Source organism: Elephantulus edwardii, unplaced genomic scaffold, assembly GCF_000299155.1.
Source record: "Elephantulus edwardii isolate Elephantulus edwardi_28Jun2011 unplaced genomic scaffold, EleEdw1.0 scaffold00020, whole genome shotgun sequence".
In the NCBI taxonomy this organism is placed as follows: domain Eukaryota; kingdom Metazoa; phylum Chordata; class Mammalia; order Macroscelidea; family Macroscelididae; genus Elephantulus; species Elephantulus edwardii.
This window is the reverse complement of record NW_006399770.1, coordinates 807,545-828,757: the sequence shown is the minus strand read 5'-3', so window position 1 is coordinate 828,757 and position 21,213 is coordinate 807,545. Positions and strand designations below refer to the sequence as shown.

The following is a 21,213-nucleotide window of genomic DNA, read 5'->3' as shown; positions in this document are numbered from 1 at the left end:
ATAAATTTTATTTTATTTTATAACCCTCTACAAATATGTGTAAAGAGACAGGGAGATGGCTTGTGTGACTTTTTAGGTTCCCTTCTAGTCCTATGAAACCCTGAGTTCATGAATTCAGCTGCCAACCGAAGGCATGGAGGTTTGGGTTGACCCAGTGGTGTCTTGGGTAAAGGACCTGGTAACTCAAACAATCAGCTACAGAAAACTCTACGGAACATGGTCTTACTGGATTTTATGGGGCTGCCATAGACTTGACTCAATGACAGCTGGTTTGTTGTTTGTTTCTTTTGCTTTTGGTTCTCATCTTGTGAACTTTAGACCACATGAGGCCAGGGTCTCAGGCCTTGTCTAAGCCAGGTGCGTATCACATGACCAGGTCTGTTCTATGACCTGCTCTTTGACCCAGGTCAATGCTCCTGCTCATGTCACAGTGCAAACAGAGCTCCTCAGGCAGGAGCCACTTCTGATCCAGCTCTGCCATTTCCACACAGCTGGCCAAGCTTCCTTGCTGTGTGTTCACAGCCCCACAGGGGACTCTCAGGGAGGATGTATTGTGGCTACAGTTTCATCCAAGGTCTGTGAGCTGAAAACTGGACCGATTTACTAAAAATGAATGATAGGGTGCAGCCCACATGAGAAACAAACTGCTGCATTCTTGAAATTTGCTGACCCAGAGCTGGTCTCCCCATAGAAAAAGATGATGCCTTTGGTTTAAGCCCTGGGCCTCCCACCCTGTGCAGTGCCCCTCACCAGCAGCACCAGTGGCGGGCAGCCAATCAGCGCAATGGCCGTGGAAAGTTTCCTCTTGTTGCCCCCACTGTATGTGCCAGCCAGGCGGTCAGCGTAGAAAGAAAGGCCGAGACTCTGAATACTCCAGTTTGCAACCTAAGGGAGAAGAAGAAATCCAGTTTGGGGAAGACAAGCAAGCAAACACTCCAAACACCCCTTGAGTGAAAGATCTCAGTCACCAGGAGGTGCTGATTCAGCTGAAGTACAGCCACCTGGCTCATGCCTTCTCATACCCTTCCTTTCCATTCTGTGCCTTAGAGCCCCAAGCCCACTGCTGTTGGTCAATCAGTTCTCACCCACTGTGACCCATATGTTGGGTTAGAATTGCCTCACTGGGCTCCAAGGCTATACATCTATGCAGAAGCAGCTCTGACTTGGTACTACATAACAATGGCAAGATATAATTTACTTTTTATCTATTTCTAAGGAGCCCTGGGTGTGCTGTACTTTAAGCATTGGGCTACTAATGGAGAGGTCAATGTTTTAAACGCACCAGCTGCTCAGCAGGCTAAAGAGAAAATAGTCTGCGCCTGTAGATATCTACCAACTTGGAAACCCTATGGGAGTTCTACTCTGTTTCTAAAACAGAATCAACTTGATATCAGATAACATCTCGTGCCATAGGACATCATGTGTTATGTTGCCAGACAGAAGGTCAGCAGTTGGACTCCGCCAGCTGCTCCTTGAGAGAAAGGCGGGCAATCTCTTCCTGCAAAGATTTACAGCCTTGGAGACCCAATGGAGGGTCACTGAGTCAGAATTAAATTGATGGTAGTGGAATGTAAGCTTTATCAAGATAGGGATTATGATATTATTTTTTACTTTCTATTTGGAAATGGTTACAGAAAAGTATAATAGTATGAAGAAAATTTAGATGTCTTTTATTTACTTTCTTTCTTACACACACACACACACACACACACACACACACACACACTTTTCAAACGTAATGTGAGTAGGTGATACACTATGATCATTCATGTGTAGTATCTCATTGTTTTTCCCAAGAGTAGAAATATATTCTATCATTTAAATACTATACAGTTATCAAGTTTAATAAATTTAACATCTTTGCAGTGCTTTAATCTATGACTTATGGAGGAGCCCTGATAATGCACCTAAGGCACTGGTTGGTAACCAGAAGATTAGTGGTTCTAACTCTCCAATGCTTCATGGGAGAAAGTTATATCACTCTGTTTCCATAAACTTATATTATTTTAGAGCCATAACTTGGAAATCTTATGGGGCAGCTCTACTTTGTGCTATAGGGTTCACATATTGTTATGTGCTACTGAGTCACCTGCAACTCATAGCGACACTATGAACAATAGCCCTTAGCCCTGCCCTATCCTACACCAATCTCACTGTTTCCAACACACACCTACTCCTCATTACTCCAGTTACTGTGTCAGTCCCTCACCTTCTCTGACCCTTTACCCTTCCAAGCATGATATCCTACTCCAAGGACTGGTCCCTCCTGGCAACATGCCAAAGTATGTGAGACAGAGTTTCACAATCCTTGCCTCGAAGGAGCAACCTATTTTCACCCTCTCCAGAACAGACCTCTTTGTTCTCGTAGAAGTCCATGGTACATGGTATGCTCAATACTCTGCTACAATCCCACAGCTCAAAGGCTTCAGTTCTTCTTCTGTTATCCTTCATTATTGTACAGCCCTCCAATGCACAGCAAGTAATTGTGAAAACTATGGCATGGATTAGATGCACCTTGGTCTCTAGACTGACATCGTTGCTCTTCAGTGCTCTGGAGAGGTCCCTAACAGCAGATTTTCCCACTGCAGTTCACCTTTTGATTTCCTGACTGCTGTTGCCAAGAGTGTTGATTGTGGATCCAAGCAAGATGGAGTTGTTAATAATTTCAATCTCTTTTTCATCTATCATGGTGCTGCCAGTCTTTGTTTTCTTGATGTTGAGCCTCAATCCATATTGAGCACTGCAGTCTTTGACCTTTAATAACAAAAATTTCAGGTCCTCCTCCATTTCGGCAAGCAAAGTTGTGTCATCTGCATAAAGAAGGCTGTTGATGAGTCTTCTTCCCATCCTGATGTCACACTCCTATGAGTTGGAATCAGTTCAGATGCAGTGGTTTACTTTGTTTTTTCAAATAATTCATAGTTCAGTTTTTTTGTTAACTGACTCAATAAATGTTCTTTTGTGAAATTTCCCTCTCTTTCCAGGAGGGAAACAGCCTAGGGTCAGTATTACGTGTAGTCATTATGTCTATTTCCTTTCTGCTATTCAGATTATTTGATAACATTTTATTGTTGTTGTCTTTTAAGATTTAAATACTTTCAAAGAATATGCTTCTCATTTGGAATTCATTTGCTGCTTCCTTATATTCATATTCCTGCTCGAAATAGCATCCAGAGGAAGTTAGGTCCTTCTCAGAGCATCACATGTGCTTCTGTACCATATGTCTCTCACCCAATATTATAATTTTCATCACCTGGTCAAGATGTTACCCGATTTTCTCTGTTGCATTCATTCCCCTTGCAACTAACAAAATCATCTTTAGGAAGATATTTTCAGAACATGTAACTCTCTTTCTTCTAAAAAACGTTCACTAGAATTGGCAACCACTAATGACTAAGACAGACTAGGAAGCAGGATTGACCATCCACTTCTGAGGTAATAAGCCTTAGAAAATCCTATGAACAATAGAGGAACACGGGTAGCTGGTATTAGTAGTAGTATAGTATAGTATAGTATAGTATAGTATAGTATAGTATAGTATAGTATAGTATAATATAGTATTAGAAGTAGAGCCCCGATGGGAAGTAATTTGAAAATAAGGATAAACAGCTGCAGACATCCACTAATAACTGGAATGTGGAATGTAAAAAGTATGAATATAGAAAAACTGGAAACTTTAAAAAATGAAATGGAATGGATAAATATAGACATTGTAGGCATTAGTGAGCTGAGATGGACTGAAATTTGCCACTTTGAATCAAACAATCATATACTATTCTGGGAATGAAAAGTTGAAGAGGAGTGGTGTTGCATGCATATTTTAAAAGGTTGTTACACACGAGCTCTGGTGGCCTAGTGGCAAGAAGCTGCAATTACAGTCTCAGAGGTGCACAGTTCAAATCCACCAGATGCTCTGCTGGAGAAGGAGGAACAATCTCCTCCTGTACCAGTCTGATCTGATTTGATGGTACACACAAAAAATAATGAAATAAAATAAATTTTTTAAAAAAAGGTTGTTACAAGATCTATCATGAAATGATTGGTCTTTTAAGTGATGGGAAACTATACATATGCATACAAGTAAGACCTGTTACTACAACTATTATTTAAATATATACACTAACAGCTAAAGCCAAAGATGAGAAAGATGAGGAATTCTACCAACTTTTGCAGTCTGAAATTGATCAAACATGCACTCAAGATGCATTAATAAATTCAGTGACTGGAATGAAAAAGTTGGAAACAAAGCAGAAGGAATGGTAGTTGGAAATAATGGACATGGGGATAGAAATGAGGCTGGATATCAAATTATTGAAATTTGTACATTCATTCATTTATTCATTGCAAATGCCTTCTTTAAGAAGCACAGATAGAAACTATATACATGGACTTCACCTGATGGTTGCAATATTGAGAGGTACTATAGGAAAAATCTTGAAAGATCCATGAAGCATAAAAAAAGATGGAAAAAATACAGAACTACTGGGCCAAAAAGCACTTGCCAACACTGAAATATTTCAGGAATCAGCATATGATAAAGAACCAATGGAGATAAGGGAAGAAGTCCAAGCTGCAATGAGGGTATTGATAAAAAAATAAGATGTAGGAATTAATGGAATACAAATTTAAATGTTTCAACTAACAGATGCAGCTCTGGACATGCTTAGCAGTCTATGTCAGGAAATTTGCAAGACAGGCATCAGGCTAACTGATTGGATGAGATCGATATTCTCAAGAAAGGTGATCCAACAAAATGTGGAAATTATCAACAATATCACATGCAAGCAAAATATTGCTGAAGATCATTCAAAACCAGTTAGAACATTCATAGAAAACTGCCAGAAGTTCAAGCTGGATTTAGAAGAGGCTATGGCACCAGAGATATCATTGCTGATGTTAGATGGGTCCTGACTGAAAGTAGAGAATACCTGAAAAATGTTTTACTGACTGTGTAAAGGTATTTGACTACATGGATAATAACAAGTTATGGCTAATATTGAAAAGAATAAGAATCCCAGAACACTTAATTATGCTTATACAAAATCTATCCTGGACCAAGAAGCTGTTGTTGTCTGAACAGAATAAGGGAACACTAACTGGTTTAAAATAGAGAATGTTATGTGTTAGGGCTGGACTCTTTCACCACATTTATTCAATCTGTATACTGAGCAAATAATTTGAGAAGCTGGACATTATGAAGAAGAATGTGGCATCATGACTGGAGGAAGACTCATAAACAAGCTTCATTATGCAGATGACACAACACTGTTTGCTGAAAATGAAGACTTGAGGTGCTTACTGGAGAAGACCAAGGACTACAACCTTCAATATGGATTACATATCAACATCAAGAAAACAAAAATCCTCACCACTGGACAAATAGACAACATCATGATAGGTGGAGAAAAGACTGAAATTGTCAATGACTTAATCTTAGTTAATCCAACCCCTTTGGTACCAGAAATCAGGAGATCGAGAGACATAAAACATTCAGAAAGTCTGCTGTCAGAGAACTCTCCAAAGTCCTGAAGAGCAATGATGTCAGTTTAAAAATGAAAATGTACCTGACTCAAGCCCTGGTTTTTCTAATCACCCACCTGCTATGCAACTGAGAACTGGACAATGAATAAGGATGAAGAAAGAAGAATGGATGCTTTTGAATTGTGGTGTTGGAGAAGAGTGCTGAATATTTAATGGACTGCCAAAATAATAAAACTATATATCTTGGAGAAGGTGCAATGACAGTGCTCCTTGGAGGCAAGGATGGTGAAGTTTCATCTCACATACTTTGGGCATGTTGTTACGAGAGATTATTCCTTGGAAAGAGATATCATGCTTGGAAAAGTGGAGGGTCCCGAAAGAAGAGACTCTCAGATGGATAAAATGATACAGTGACTGTGGCAATGGGTTCAAGAGGGTTGGTGCAAGATAGGACAGGGTTCAGATCTGTCATTTGCAGAATCAATAAGAGTCATGAGTGGCTCAATGATACCTAATAACAACGACTCTTACACAACCTAATCTTTACTTTGTTGGTTGTAAAACCCTGGCTTTTCACCTTCTGCATTTCTTTCACTCTAACAAGTTGGCTCTGAGCCATTTTGCCAAATTATTTTGTTATTGTTGAGCCTCTATACAGCAGCACATGCACCAATTCAACTGTTTCTACATGAACAATTCATAGACACTGATTATAGTCTGTTCTTGAGCTGTGAAACTATTCTTACTTTCCTCTTCTAAGTTGTTCCTTCCCTATTATGAACGCATTTCTCTGCCTCAAAGTTCCTGTCTAATTATTTGAGTTGCTGTTAACATAGGCTTCAGCATTAAACTGTACTTGGGAACCCTGTCTTCACTACTGTTTATTTATTTTTTTATAATTATCTGGCTTTATGGGTTCTTACTCTCCTTGTAATGGCTTATAAATTAATCATGGTACTTAACTATTTTGACGGTTGAATTATCCCGTATTTGGCTAGTGGATACCTATTCAAAGTGACTCCTGCGATATTATTTTTTTATAGCTCCATTCCAGGAAGTATTAAAAGAAGATGGAAGGACTATACTGAATCATTGTATCGAAAGGAATTGGCAGATACAGAAGAATTTAATAAAAACATTTGAGCAAGAGCCTATGGTGAGGAAAGAAGTTCAAGTTGCTTTGAAGGAAATAGCAAAGAATAAGGCCCCTGGAATAGATGGTATACCAATTGACGTATTTCAGCTAACAGATGCTGCCCTGGATGTGCTCACCAAGTTGTGCCAAGAAATCTGGAGAACAACCACTTGGCCAACTGACTGGAAGAGATCTATATTTGTTCCTATTCCAAAAAAGGGTGACCCAACAGAGTGTGGAAACTACAGAACAATATTATTGATTTCACATGCAAGCAAGATTCTACTGAAGATTATCCAAAAACGACTGGAACAGTACATCAGCAGAGAACTGCCGGAAGTCCAGACTGGGTTTAGAAGGGGTAGTGGTACTAGGGATATTGGAGCTGATGTTAGATGGATCTTAGCTGAAAGCAGGGAGTACTAGAAGAATGTCTATCTGTGTTTCATTGATTATGCAAAGGCATTTGACTGTGTGGATCATAACAAACTGTGGCTGACTCTGAGAAGAATGGGAATCCCAGAACATTTAATTGTGCTAATGTGAAACCTATACTTGGACCAAGAGGCAGTCATCAGAACAGAGCAAGGAAACACTGCATGGTTCAAAACTGGGAAGGGTGTACGCCAGGGATGTGTCCTATCTCCATACCTTTTCAACATGTATGCAGAGCAGATTATCCAAGAGGCTGGGCTCTATGAGGAGAAGTGTGGCATCAGGATTGGTGGAAGATCTATTAACAATCTGCGTTATGCAGATGACACAACCCTGCTTGCTGAAACTGATGAGGACCTCATGCACTTGCTGCAGAGGGTCAAGGACTGCAGCCTTCAGTATGGACTGAGGCTCAATATCAAAAAGACAAAGATTATCACCACTGGACCAAGTGGTAGCATCAGCATGGATGGCAAAGAGATTGAGATTGTTCACAGCTTCAGTTTGCTCAGCTCCATGGTCAACACTCTTGGCACCAGCAGTCAGGAAATAAAAAAAACGTATTGCAATGGGAAAGTCTGCTGTCAGGGACCTCTCTAAAGTACTCAAGAGCAACGGTGTCTCTCTGGAGACTAAGGTGTGCCTGAAAAAGGCCATGGTCTTTGCAATCACTTGTTATGCATCAGAGAGTTGGACAATGACTAGGGAGGATAGAAGGAGAATTGATGCCTTTGAGCTGTGGTGCTGGAGAAGAGTATTGAATGTACCGTGGACTGCCAAGAAAACAAACAGATTCATCCCAGAGATGGTTAAACCAGCTACTCCTTGGAGGCAAGGATTCTGGGGCTTCGCCTGACATACTTTGGACATGTTGTAAGGAGAGACAGGTCCTTGGAGAGGGACATCATGCTGGGTAGGGTGGAGGGACAGCGCAGGAGGGGAAGACCCTCTATGAGGTGGATTGATTCAGTGACTGGGGTAATCAGAATGGGTGTGTCAGACGCAGTGCAATTGGCACAGGATAGAGCAGGGTTTAGGGCTGTTGTACATAGGGTTGCTATGAGTCGCAAATGACTCGATGACACATAACAACAACAACCATTACGTTTTATGCATTTCCTTACTTTCTGGCAAAATAATAGGTTTCAGGCATATTTTATAATTATGCTATCTCAGATCTTGAAGGAATCGTTTTTCTGAGCACCACAATGGCATGGTGTGTTACATGTTGCTCTGCTATTCAAAAGGTCAGCAGTTTGAATCCACCAAGTGTTCTGCAGGAGACTTGATAGAGGACGGTTAAGAGTCATAGTCTACTCATCGATAGGTTTGGTTTGGCACCACAGGTGTGCTCATTGTTATTGGGAGTATTTTTGTTTCTTGTCAGAGCTGGGAAAATGTATATGCATATAGACACATAATAGCTAGTTGCTATAAAGTCTATTCTGGCTCATGCACATACCTAGTCATCTATCTATTTTTGTTCCTATTGATGTAATTTTCTATTTTGAACCTGTGGAACATTAACATTACATAAGTCAAAACTATACAAATAAGATACCATCACAGAATAGTTTCTTCCTCTCTTTTCCTTTTTATCCACTTCCCTTTTGTAGATCACAAAATTACTGTTTTCTGGCTCATCCGTCCAGATTTTATATATGTCTATACACACGTATTCAATATGTCAGAGCATAGATATGTGCATACATAAAGACATATACATAAATATTTTAGAAGTCATGTGTCCACAGAGAGCTCTGATGGCCTAGAGATAAGCGCTGTGCTGTCAACCCAAAGGTGATTTGAACCTACCAGCTGCTCCACAGGAGAAAGATGGGTAATTTCCTCTTAGACAATTTACTGTCTCTAAAAACCTGCTAGAAGGTCATCTATGGGTTGTTTATGACTCGATGCCACGTAACAACATAAGTGCACAATGAGAACTCTAATTTCAGTCCACTGCCAAAGGATTCTTTCTTGCCTACACCCCGTCCTTGTTTGTATGTCTTTTATTCTGCACTGAGAACTCTGATTTCCAATAGCATCAATGCATTTACTCATTTGCTCAATCAGCAGCAGCATGATAGATAGAGAAGAGATTGGAGTTGTTAATAATTTCAGCTTGCTCGGCTCCACAATCAATACTCTTGGCATTAGCAGTCAGAAAATCAAAGGATGAATTGCATTACAGAAATCTGCTGTCAATGACCTCTTCAGAGTGCTGAAGAGCAATGATGTCAGTCTAGAGACTAAAGTCTGCCTAATTTAGGCCATGGTCTTACTTGCTATGCATCAGAGAGCTGGACAATGACTAAGTATGGCAGAAGATGAATCGATGCCTTTGAATTGTGGTGCTGGAGAAGAGTCTTGAACATACCATGGACTGCCAAGAGAACAAACAGGTCTGTCTTAGAGAGGGTAAAACTAAGTTTCTCCTTGGAGGCAAGAATTTTTAAGCTCTGTCTCACATACTTTGAGCACATGGCCAGGAGAGACCAGTCCTTGGAGAAGGATATCATGCTTGGAAGGGTGGAGGCATAGCACAGGAGAGGAAGACTCTGGGTGAAATAGATTGACACAGTAACTGGGGAAACGGGGGTAGGTATGTTAGAGACAGTAAGAGTGGCTCAGGATAGGGCAGGGTTCAGAGCTATTGTACATAGGATCACTATGAGTTGCAGGCTACTCGATGGCACACAACAACAACAACAATATTGCTTCAGAATCACTTAAATTATTATGAAAAATCAAATTTATAAGAAATATTTCAGGTTTTGTATTCTCCACCCATTCCATACTGAGGGTGTCCTGTCCAGTCAGACACGCTTCTCAGCAATCATTCCCCTCATTGTGATCATGGTATTAATTTGAAATACAGCTGGGCTAAACTAAGTCAGGTTGTGTCAGTGATAGGCTTTATTTTCATTTTCATTTTAACTCTTTTCTTGTTCTTATGTATTTCATTATCTATTTAGAACATGTAGAACATTACCATACTTCCCAAAGTCAAAACTGTATAAAAACATATGATATGTGTGACTCCCTCATATTTCCTTTTTATTCCATTTCCCTTTTATAGATCACTGTATCACTGTTTTCTTATTCATCCTTCCTATTTTCTGATTTGTAAAGATAAACAGACATATGCATGCTTTCTCTTATTTTTCCTTCTTTACATAAAATGTAGAATTTTACGTAGATTCTTTTTCTCACTACTTTGTTTCACTGTTACCCTTGCAAATCATTCCATATTGGTCCGGAGATCTTCATTCTTTTTACGGCTGCACAGACCTTCACTGTGTCTATGTACCATGCATTATTCAACCTATCTTCTCTATCTGAATACTTAGGAGTTTCCAATATCCTGCATTTACAAATAATGCTATCGTGAATAATTTGTTCATTATTATACTGGTGGAGGTGTTCCTCCAGCATAATTCCCCAGAAATGAAACTTCTGGGTCAAAAAACAAATGCAAACTAGATATGATGGCAGAGACTTTTTTGTATGTGGGCATTTTGTTCACTGTTACACTTCTGGCTCTGAGACTATTTGGCTCATAGTAGCCACTCGATAAGCATCCATTGAATGAATGAATGGATTAACATGCTCCAGTTTTCTCTTCTCTAAATGAGTTCTATCAATCTATATGCAGAACAGATTATCTGGGAGTCTGGGCTCTATGAGGAGAAATGTGGCATCAGAATTGGAGGAAGATTCATCAACAATCTGCATTATGCAGATGACACACCTGCTTGCTGAAACTGAGGAGGACCTGAAATGCTTGTTGCAGAAGGTCAAGGAATGCAGCCTTCAATATGGACTGAGGCTCAATCTCAAGAAAACTGGACCAATTGGCAGCATCATGATGGATGGTGAAGAGACAGACTATTAACAGCTTTAGTTTGCTTGGCTCCACAGTCAACACTCTTGGCACCAGCAGCAAGGAAATCAAAAGAAGTATTGCAATGGGAAAGTCTGCTATTAGAGACCACTGCAAAGAACTGATGAGCAATGATCACTCTGGAGACTTAGGTGCACCTGATACAGTCCATGGTCTTTGCACTCACTTGCTATGCATCAGCTGGACAATGACTAGGGATGATAGAAGGAGAATTGATGCCTTTGAGCGGTGGTCAAATTGATGCCTTTGAGCAGTGGAGAAGAGTATTGAATATACCATGGACTGCTAAAAAAATGAACAGGTTTGTCCTAGAGTGGGTTAAACCAGGCTGTTCCTTGGAGGCAAGGATTCTGCAGCTTCATCTGACACTTAGGTCATGTTGCAAGGAGGGACCAATCCTTGGAGAGGGACAACATGGTTGGGAGGGTGGAGGGACAGTGTAGGAGAGGAAGACCCTCAAGAGGCAGATTGATTCACTGACTGGTAGTAGTCGGGGTAGGTGTGTCAGAGACAGTTATATTGGCACAGGATAGAGCAGGGTTTAGGGCTGTTGTACATAGGGTCGCTAGGAGTTACAGGTGGCTCAACAGCATATACATAACAACAAATGAGTTCACTCTCAAGAACAGAATTAGAGTTTACCAATTTACAAGTGACCACAACAAACAATTTTTACCCTCTCAATATCCTTTGCTGGCACACCTCGAAGCCGGGCATAAAGGTAAAGATGTTCGCGCCCTGTGAGCAGGTCATCAATTGCATCAAACTGAGGACAATAGCCCATATTTCGATGGACGTCAGAAATGTTGGTTAGAATACTGTGAGAGGAAAGAACAATCAGTGAGTTTCCTCCATTGAAGGGTAACTGCTGAGCTGAGACTGGAGATGCTTCTATGGCACAGCATTTGGGGATCAAAGCAAGGGTCCTTTTGCTAGAAAGTGATGAACTGCATGAGTTCTGAACTTGGAATCTAGTCTGATTCTGAAACATTTTTCAGTGCCTAGGATACACTGAATCCTAGTTGCTCAAAGAATAACTTTGTTTATGATAAATTCACTTCATATGATGAGTTTAAGAAAAAGAACCAATCAGGTTTAAGAAAACACAGTCAGTGTTTCAGAACCAATCAGGTTTAAGAAAACACGTCAGTGTTTCTTCCTTTGTGTTTTGTGTGTGTGTGTGTGTGTGTGTGTGTGTGTGTGTGCGCGCGCACGCGCGCGCACGCGCTTTTTTTAGTCCCTTGCAGACATTTGTGAGCATGGTTGCTTTGCAATGGAGGTAAACTTTTGGATCCTGAATAACTGGCAGAAGCACAGCTGAAGAAGGGAGAATGAATCAAATCACCATCCAAAACAAGAGGAGGGTGGGAGAAATGGGTGAACTGGGTTCTATTTACCTCTTCTGACCAAAATAGGGCACTCTGGTGGTGTTAATGCTTAAGCCCTCAGCTGCTAACTGAAAGCTCAGTGGTTTGAACCTGTCTTTAGGATTTAGCACACTCTCAGAAACTACTTGCAAAAACATGTGGAAGGGAAGTAACGAGGGGAAGCAGGAATAGAAGGTTTTTTTCTGAGAAGAGGGTACAAGTTTTTGTCAGATATTCAAAGGAGTCCATGACCCAAAAAGATGAAACTGATTTGGTGTTTCCTAAAACTTTCTTCAGGCCCAAGACCCCTGCCCAGACCTGGCTGTGGCAAGACTGCCTTTGAATATGCTTAACAATCAATCTCAATTCAACTCGGTTTCTACATGGTGCTGTTGCTAGGTGTTGGCAAGTTGGCTTTAACTCTTATTGTCCCTAAGTACAACAGAACAAACCCCTGCTGACCTTGCACTATCCCATAGGCTCCATGTTTTTAACTTCCTGGACCCTGCTGTACATGATACACATTCCTCTAAACAGACCTTTCAGTGTTTCAGATACTGGGGTCTGATGAGAAGCCTCCATCTTCCGGGAAAGGGACACAGTCCAGGATGTATGGGAGACACCTTGACATGGGAGGAGCAAGAAGAGGACACTTACCTCTTGCCTGCCACTGTGGCATCTCCTGAGGTCACTGAGGTGTCCCCAGTGAGCATCTTGAATGTGGTTGTCTTTCCAGCACCATTCACTCCCAGCAGGCCAAAGCACTATGGGAGAAGATACAGAATTAGCCTTGTCCCAGGAATACACATTTCTTCCCTCCTCTTTCATCCATGCATGAATTTATAAAGCCCTTAATTTACCAGGCATGGGACTGGACAAAGAAAGAAAGCCATAGTTTCGTCCTCAAGAAACTTACAGGTTAGCAGGGGGAGAGAGATTTGTAATGAGTGAGCACATTATACACTGGTAGCATTGTGGTTATGAAGAAAGCTCAAGAGGGACAACTCTACCTGGGAGAATGAGGAAGAGTTTCAATGAGAACATGCTTTTCTATAGAGTTTAAAAGATACTGTAAGGTATTTGCAGATGATCAGTCAGGAAAAGTGCATGCTATGCATGTGTGCAATGTAGGCATGGATGAAAGAAGACGGAACAATGCTAAACCACAAGTTGCTTGGTTTGTCAGGAGACTATGCAGATGAGTTGGAAAGAGATGCCGTGGAGGGTTGGAGAAGAACATGGGTCTAGATCTTCTTGTTGCTAGGTGCCATCAAGTGGACTATGACTCATAGTGACTCTAGGAAAAACAGATTTGAACCTTGCCCCATCCTGTACCATCCTCATCATTTCTGATATGCTTGAGCTCTTTGTTATAGTCACTATGTCAAACCATTACGAGTCTTCCTTTCTTTCCCTGACTCTTCATCTTTCCTGGACTTTTGCCAGGACTGACCCCTTCTGAGAACACGACCAAACTTGAGGGACATGACGAGGCCACGTGTGGCTATGTATCACTTGAATGAATTATATCTCATCTGAATTAAGATGTACCCTAAATGTAAAAACACACACTGGATTCTGAAGACATAAAACAACAATAAAGAGCATAAATGATCTCATGAATAATGTTTTATATTGACTACATGGTGAAATGGTAATATTTTTAATATATTAGGTAAAACAAAATATATTACCAAAATGAGCATTGTCCATAAGGAGCTGTGTGCTAATACAAAGGCAGCACCTCTCTGACAGGTCAAATTCACAAACAGCTCTGAGAGAGAAGGATGAACATTCCTCTTGTGAGATTTATACCTTCAGAAACCCAATGAAGAGGGCCAGCTATGAATTGGTTCCAATGAGAGAGAGATTTCCTTTTGTCATGTAGCTATTATTGTTGTTAGGTGCCACTGAGCCAACTCTGACTCATAACAACTCTATGTACAATAGAGCTAACCCCTACCTGATTTCATTTAAGCCCACTGTAGCTATTGCCATCAAGTCAGATGACTGTATAGCTAACCCTTCAGTGGGTTTTCAGAGATTGTCAATTGTCTAAGAGGAAATTGCCCATTTTTCTCTTGTGGAGCAGCTAGTGGATTCGAAAACCCTGCCTTTGGTAGCAAGCACAACTCCTTTTCCATTAAACCACTAGTGTTCACTGTAGCTATTAGAAAATTTATATCTACATATGCAGCTTGTGTTATGTTTCTGCTAGACAGCACTGCCTCAGAAGGAAGAAGAGATGTGCATGAACAGGTCTTAATTTTCTAAAGCCCTTTCCATGCGGCCTCCAGAGTACGCACCTCTCCTGGGCGCACTCCCACACACAGCCTGTCTACCGCTGGGCTGGAGGTTCCGGAATAAACCTGTAAGACCCAGAGAAACGGAACTTAAAACTGGAACAGTGTTAGTGTAGGGAATGGACATGGAGGTGAAGAGGTTTAGGGAAGAGTGGCACAGTATTTAGAGAGGTGCTGAGTAAAAGCATTAAAAAGAAATGTAAAGGGCCCCATCAGCAAAGCTGAGGCTGGAAGCTGACCCATACAATGCTGAACAAAAGGAGATCAGTGATGGGTGGTGGGCAGCTCCCTCTGAAGTTCTGTGCTTTACCCAGAATAATCTCCAGGGGAAAATGCACTGGGATTAGATGTTTTTGGGAAGATTTTGACAAAACAGACAGGCCAAGTCCAATAAAATAAAATTAATTGCTTGCAAAAATTTACTGCTTGATCTACAGAAAGCAAATTCCAAAGCTGGGCCATCTGCAGATCCAGCAGGCAGTTCCAAGGAACAGGCCCATGCCTGTTTTCTTACCTTGGTTAGCTCATGGAGCCTTAAGATATCAGTTTTATTTCCCCCACTAAGAATCCTTTGTCTTTCTTCAGCCACATCCTCATCTTCATCAGTAATGGGCTCCTTGGTGGGAGCTCCAATCCTGAAGGAAGGAAACAGGACAAGGTTAAACTGGTGTGGAACATCCTACTCTGATCCTCTAACCTTTCTTCCCATTTCTCTCCAACCCTACAGCCACCCCACCCTAGTTTGTGCTTCCATCCCCTAAGGCTTGAATGACAAAAAACAGCTCACTCGAATCCAGAGTGAGTGAGCTTCTAAAGCTAGAGTTAGTTGACTGTGTGCTCTCCTAGGAGCCCTGGACTTCTGTGGTTAAGTGCTCAGCTCCTAACTGAAGTATCTGCGTTTGGAACCCAGCAGCTGCTCCAAGGGAGAAAGAGGTGATGGTGTTCTGTAAAGATTACAGCCTTGGAAACCCTATGGGTAGTCTGACTCTGTGCTAGAGGACTCCCGGATTGGATCCATGGCAACAGGTTACTGACTTCTGTTATAGAAGGGGAAAAAACAGTAACTAGTGCAGTTGTAAAAAGCTAAGAAAAGTAGCTTATTAAGGAAAAGACACATTAAGGAAAAGGGATTTTTCTTGGCACTGCCAGCAGGATAACTTCCTCTAGAGACTCAAAATGGCAACATCCCTCAGGAAAATGTGTGCAAATTACAATAGTAAAGAGCTGTTTCACATGAAGGTGATCATACATTTGCTTACAGGTTTTCTTTGATATAAGAGGCTTATGATTTGGTGAATGAAATCATATCAATGTCCTATCAGAGACACAGGCTATTCACAAACATAAGAAGGAGGAAACCCAAAAGGTATTAGCAAGGCAAAAAGAATATCAGGTGATTTCCCTTAGTCCCAGCCAGTGGAGGATGAAATCTATAAAATAGGCCTTAGGCTCTGCTGTTGTTGTTTGGTGCCGTTGAGTCAAATATGACTCATAGACCCCATGAACAAATCAGAACCTTGTCCTATCCTGTGCCATCCTCATTATCTCTGACATACATACTGCAGTCACTGTATCAATCTATTGCATTGAGGCTCTTCCTCTCTTTGTTGACCTTTCCAAACATGTCCCTTTTCAAGGAATAGGAATAGCCTCCCCTTGCAACAGGCACAAAGCATGTGAAATGACACTTTGCCATCCTTGCCTCTAAGGAGTACTCTGGCTGTACTCTTCTCAGGATATATCTATTTGTTCTTTTAGCAGTCCATAGGATATTTAGTACTCTTTTCCAACACCACAATTATTCTGTCATGCTTATTTATTGTACAACTTTCAGATGCATAACAAATGATTGGAATACCATGGCCTGGATCAGGCTCACCTTAGTCTTCAAACTGACATAATTTCTCTTTAATAATTTGAAGAGCTCTCTGACATCAGACTTGCCCAAAACAATGTTGTTGGGAATGAACATTCTTCTAAGTGGTACAGCACTGAGCTGTCAATTTGTTGTACTGAGGTAACTTGGGGTTACTGTGATGCTAAATACTGTGCAACTGGTGTGTCAAATGTGCACAGTGTGTGGTGGAGCTCCCAGACTGATTCAGATTTGGAAACAGGAGTGGCATCTACTTCCCCGCCATCTGAATGTCTGTTTTAATTGTCCAATTGCCACAGTGCTTGTCAAAGTCAGTTCTGATTAATCTCCTTTGTCAGTGTGTCCTTTGCCATTCCCTATCACTCCTCCCTGAGAGAGACTTCACCCTGATTCATAAGGAAAAGGGGATGGCGTATTCTCTTAGCTACTTCCTGCTGAAAAGGGACGCTGTGGGTTTCAGGGTGAAGATCTTCTCTCACTACTCTAAAGGGCCCCTTTGGCAGTAGGAAACACATAGACTATTATGGAGATTGATTTTGGAATTTAGATACACTGTTATTAATTGTGCTTAGCCGTACATTTCATATCCCTGAAGATGTATCATGGGGGGGTTGCAACCTAGAAGACACAAATTTAACTAACAAGTTATAAGTACATGAGTCAAAAATTATGGAAAAGTAAAAGAAAAGATTCTTTCATTGTTTTACAAACCCGCCCCCAGGTTCCTTCCACCGTGTAGCCCTCGCTCTAGACTCCTGTGATGAGAGAAATACCTAGTCACATATCTCTTTTACACAGTTTTCTCCCTCCTCTGTTTCAGTGCAGTATACATTATTGAACCCATCTTACTCAGTCTCTCCCCAACCCCAAGGACAGTCCCATTCTACAACAGTGGCATCATGTAATATTTGTCCTTTTGTGACTGGGATATTTCACTCAGCATAATGTTCTCCAGAGTCAACCATTTTGAATAATATTGCATGAGTTCCTTGTTTTTTAATGCAGCATAGTATTCCATTGTGCGAATATACCACAGCTTCTCTAGCCATTCGTTTGTTGATGGGCACTTAGGTTATTTCCAACTCCTTGCTATTGTGAACAAAGCTGCAATAAACATGGGAGTGCATATATCTGCTTGGATGTCAGCTATGGTCTCTTCAGGGTATATTCCCAGTAGTGGAATTGCTGGGTCAAATGGTATCTCTATTTGCAACTTTTTGAGAAAGCGCCATACTGCTTTCCACAGGGGTTGCACCATTTTACATTCCCACCAACAGTGAATCAGGGTTCCAGTTTCTCCACAACCTCGCCAGCATTTGTTGCTTGCTGTTCTGTTAAATTTTGCTATTTTGACTGAGGTGAGATGATATCTCATAGTTGTTATAATTTGCATCTCTCTTAGGGCTAGGGATTTTGAACATTTCTTCATGTGCTTGTTAGCCATCTGAATGTCGTCTTCGGTGAAGTGCCTGTTCATATCCTGTGCCCATTTTTCTATTGGATTATTTACCTTTATCTTGTTGTGGTGCTCAAGTATTTCATAAATTCTGGATATAAGTCCCTTATCTGATATGTTATTACCGAATACTTTTTCCCAGTCAGTGCTGCCAATTGGCCCAGTAATGAGAAACTTTGTCTTCTTGATGTTGCATTTCAATTCCTAAGTGCAGGAAACACTTCAGGTCTTCCTCAGTTTCAGCAAACAAGGTTTTGTGTCATCTGCATAATGCAGGATGTTGATGGGTCTTCCTCCAATCCTGATGCCACATTCCTTCTCATAAAGGCTGATCTGTTCTGCATAGAGATTCAAAAGGTATGGAGACAGGACACATCCCTGAGGCACTCCTTTCCTGATTTTGAACCATGCAGCGTTTCCTTTTTTTTGTTCTGAGGACTGCTTCCTGGTCTGAGTATAGGTTTCACATGAGTACAATCAATTGTTTTGGGATTTTTCATTCTTCTCAAGGCTGGACACAATTTGTTGTTATCCACACAGTCAAATGCATTTTCATAGTCAATGAAACACAGATAGACATTCCTGTGGTATTCTTTGCTTTCAGTTATATCCAACATTGGCAATAATGTTTCTAGTGTTATACGTCTTCTAAAACTGGCTTTTATTTCTGGTTGTTCTGTCAATGTAATGTTTCAGTCATTTTTGGATATTCTTCAGCAGGATTTTACTTGCTTGTGATATTAGTGTTATTGTTTGATATTTTCCACACTTTGTCAGGCCATCTTTTCTAGGGAATGGGAAGAAATATGTCTTGTTTCTTGCCAATTCCTTCAGAGCAGCTTGAACTTCTTTCTTCATCACCACTGCTTCTTGATCGCTTGTTGCTTAATGAATTCTGTGTTAGTCAATCCTTTTTGGTATAGCGAGTCTGAGTATTCCTTCCATCTTTTTGTTTTGTTTTTGTTGTTGTTTTGTACCATCAAGTCGGATCTGACTAGCACAGGAGATTGCCCCTCCTTCTTCAGTGGAGCATCTGGTTTGAACTTCATGCCTTCAGTATTGCAGCACAGTTTCTTGCCAGTAGGCTACCAGAGCTCCCTTCCTCCATCGTCTTTTAATGTTTCCTGGATGAGTCAATACTCTGTTCATAGCTTCCTTAAGTATTGCAACTAGAGGCTTGGATTTGTTCTTCAGTTCCTTCAGCTTAAGAAATGCTGAGCGAGTTTGGCCCTTTAGATTTTATGACTCCAGCTCTTTGCACATTTTGTTATAATACTTTTTTTTTTGTTCAAATCCTTTACTTCCTGCTTTCTTCCATTTGCATTGGCTTCTCAGCGCTCTAATGCAACATTCAGAGTCTCTTCTGACATCCATCTCCATCTTTTCTTCCTCTTCAGTCTTTAAAATGACCTTTTGCATTCTTCCTGGATAAGAATCTTAATATCCTCCCACAGCTCATCTGGTCTTCATTCATTAGAGTTCAAGGCCTCAAACCTGTTCCCGAGATGTTATTTCATACAGTCCCTTCACTTGGCCGAGTTTTCATAGCTGATATTGAGCTTCTCCAATAATTCTTTCTACAGATGTAACAGATCTGATTCCTGTGCATACCATCATGTGAAATCCCTGTGTATAGTCACTGTGCATGTTTCTTATAAAAGATATTTGCAATGAATAAATCATTTATTGTACAATTACTTATCTTTCTTCCATGTTCCCAACTTTTGCATTCCAGTCACCCATTATTATTAATGCATCTATCTTGATTACATGTTTGATCAATTTCTGACTGCAAAAGTTGGTTTTGTTGCATATATTTGAATGACAGTAGTATTAATAGGTCTTCTTTGTATGTGTATGGATATTATCCTGTTGCTCACAACCCTGTACACTGTATTTCAAGATAGATCTAGAAATTATTTTTAAAGTATGAATGTGACCCTGTTTTTCCTCACCTTTTCATCTCCAGTATAGCAGATCATATAATTGTGTGATTCAAAATGTCCCATGCCAATTCATCTCATTTCACCAATACCTAGTATGTCAATATTTATGCATTCCATTTCTTTCTTAATAATGTCCAATTTCCCCTACATTCATGCTTCTCATATTTATGTTCCAATCATTATCATCTGCTTACAACTGTTTCTCCTCATTTGTGTTTCCAAATTTAAGGTCTCAGTTTTAAGTGCCATATAGGTATACTAGTATACCTCTCTTTAATATGCTAATACTATGAATGCAAAAAGGAACATTTCTAGGGAGTAAGAAGGGTGAAATTTTTTTTAAAAAGCAATCATGGAGGTTTCTGAAAGTTAGCTTTTGATTCAGAGATAGATGCTTTTTTTAAACATAAATTTTTATTCATTCATGCTGTCAGTTGCTAAATGTAATAGTTTTATCATAATGCTGAATAGAAATATTTTTTTAAATGTGCTATATAAAGTTAATCTACCCTTTTTTTACTTAATTAGCTTCTTTTTTTTTTTTAGATTTTAATGAAAGTTTATGAAGAATTTGGATTTCCATTCAGTCATTGTTGCACATTTTCCCCCATCCCCTCTCCCCCCAGTTTGATTTTTTTTTTAATTGGGAAAAAAGTTCTTTCATTGTTATACAGTCCCTTCCCCCAGATCACTTTTCTATACAGCTCTTATTCTGGACTCTTGTCATGCCAATAATACCTAATCATACGGACTGCTAGGAGAACAAGCAGGTTTGTCCTGGAGAAGGCGAAGCCAGAATGTTCCGTGGAGTCAAGGATTCTGAAGCTTCATCTGACATACTTTGGGTATGTTGCAAGGAGGGACTGGTCCTTGGAGAGGGACATCATGTTTGGGAGAGTGGAGGGATGGCGCAGCAGAGGAAGACGTTCAATGAGATGGATTGATTCTGTGACTGCAGTGGTGGGAATGAGTGCGCTTGAGATGGCTAGGTTGGCATAAGATAGAACAGCGTTTAGGGCTCTTGTACATAGGGTACATGAGTTGCAAGCGACTTGATGGCACACAACAACAACATATTCCTTTTATACAGTTCTCTACCTCGTCTGTTTCAACGCCTTGTATGATCAGCTTGATACTCAAAGCAAGCAGCTGTTTCAGGCTTAGGTATGGCTGACTACTTTTACTTTAAGAAAGCTCTTGTCCTTGTTAGTGAGTGAAAGAAACTTGGCTTTGGGAGGATGCCAGGGTACGAAGCAAAAGGCTCCAGAACTCAATGGCCAAACCCAGGAAAATTTAGTCTGAATGGC

The 21,213-nt window shown here is 40.6% G+C and overlaps 1 protein-coding gene across 1 annotated transcript in view; it reads right to left on the bottom strand.

The window, feature by feature from the left end:
- Positions 1-21,213, bottom strand: part of ABCA4 (ATP-binding cassette, sub-family A (ABC1), member 4) — a 246,946-nt gene that overhangs the window by 4,887 nt on the left and 220,846 nt on the right. Inside the window, exons 41-45 of the mRNA XM_006882479.1 lie at positions 15,143-15,263; positions 14,632-14,694; positions 12,983-13,089; positions 11,635-11,776; positions 751-885 (exon numbers count right to left, since the gene is read on the bottom strand). Coding sequence (XP_006882541.1) covers positions 751-885; positions 11,635-11,776; positions 12,983-13,089; positions 14,632-14,694; positions 15,143-15,263 — 568 coding nt within the window. The remainder of the gene's footprint in view (positions 1-750; positions 886-11,634; positions 11,777-12,982; positions 13,090-14,631; positions 14,695-15,142; positions 15,264-21,213) is intronic.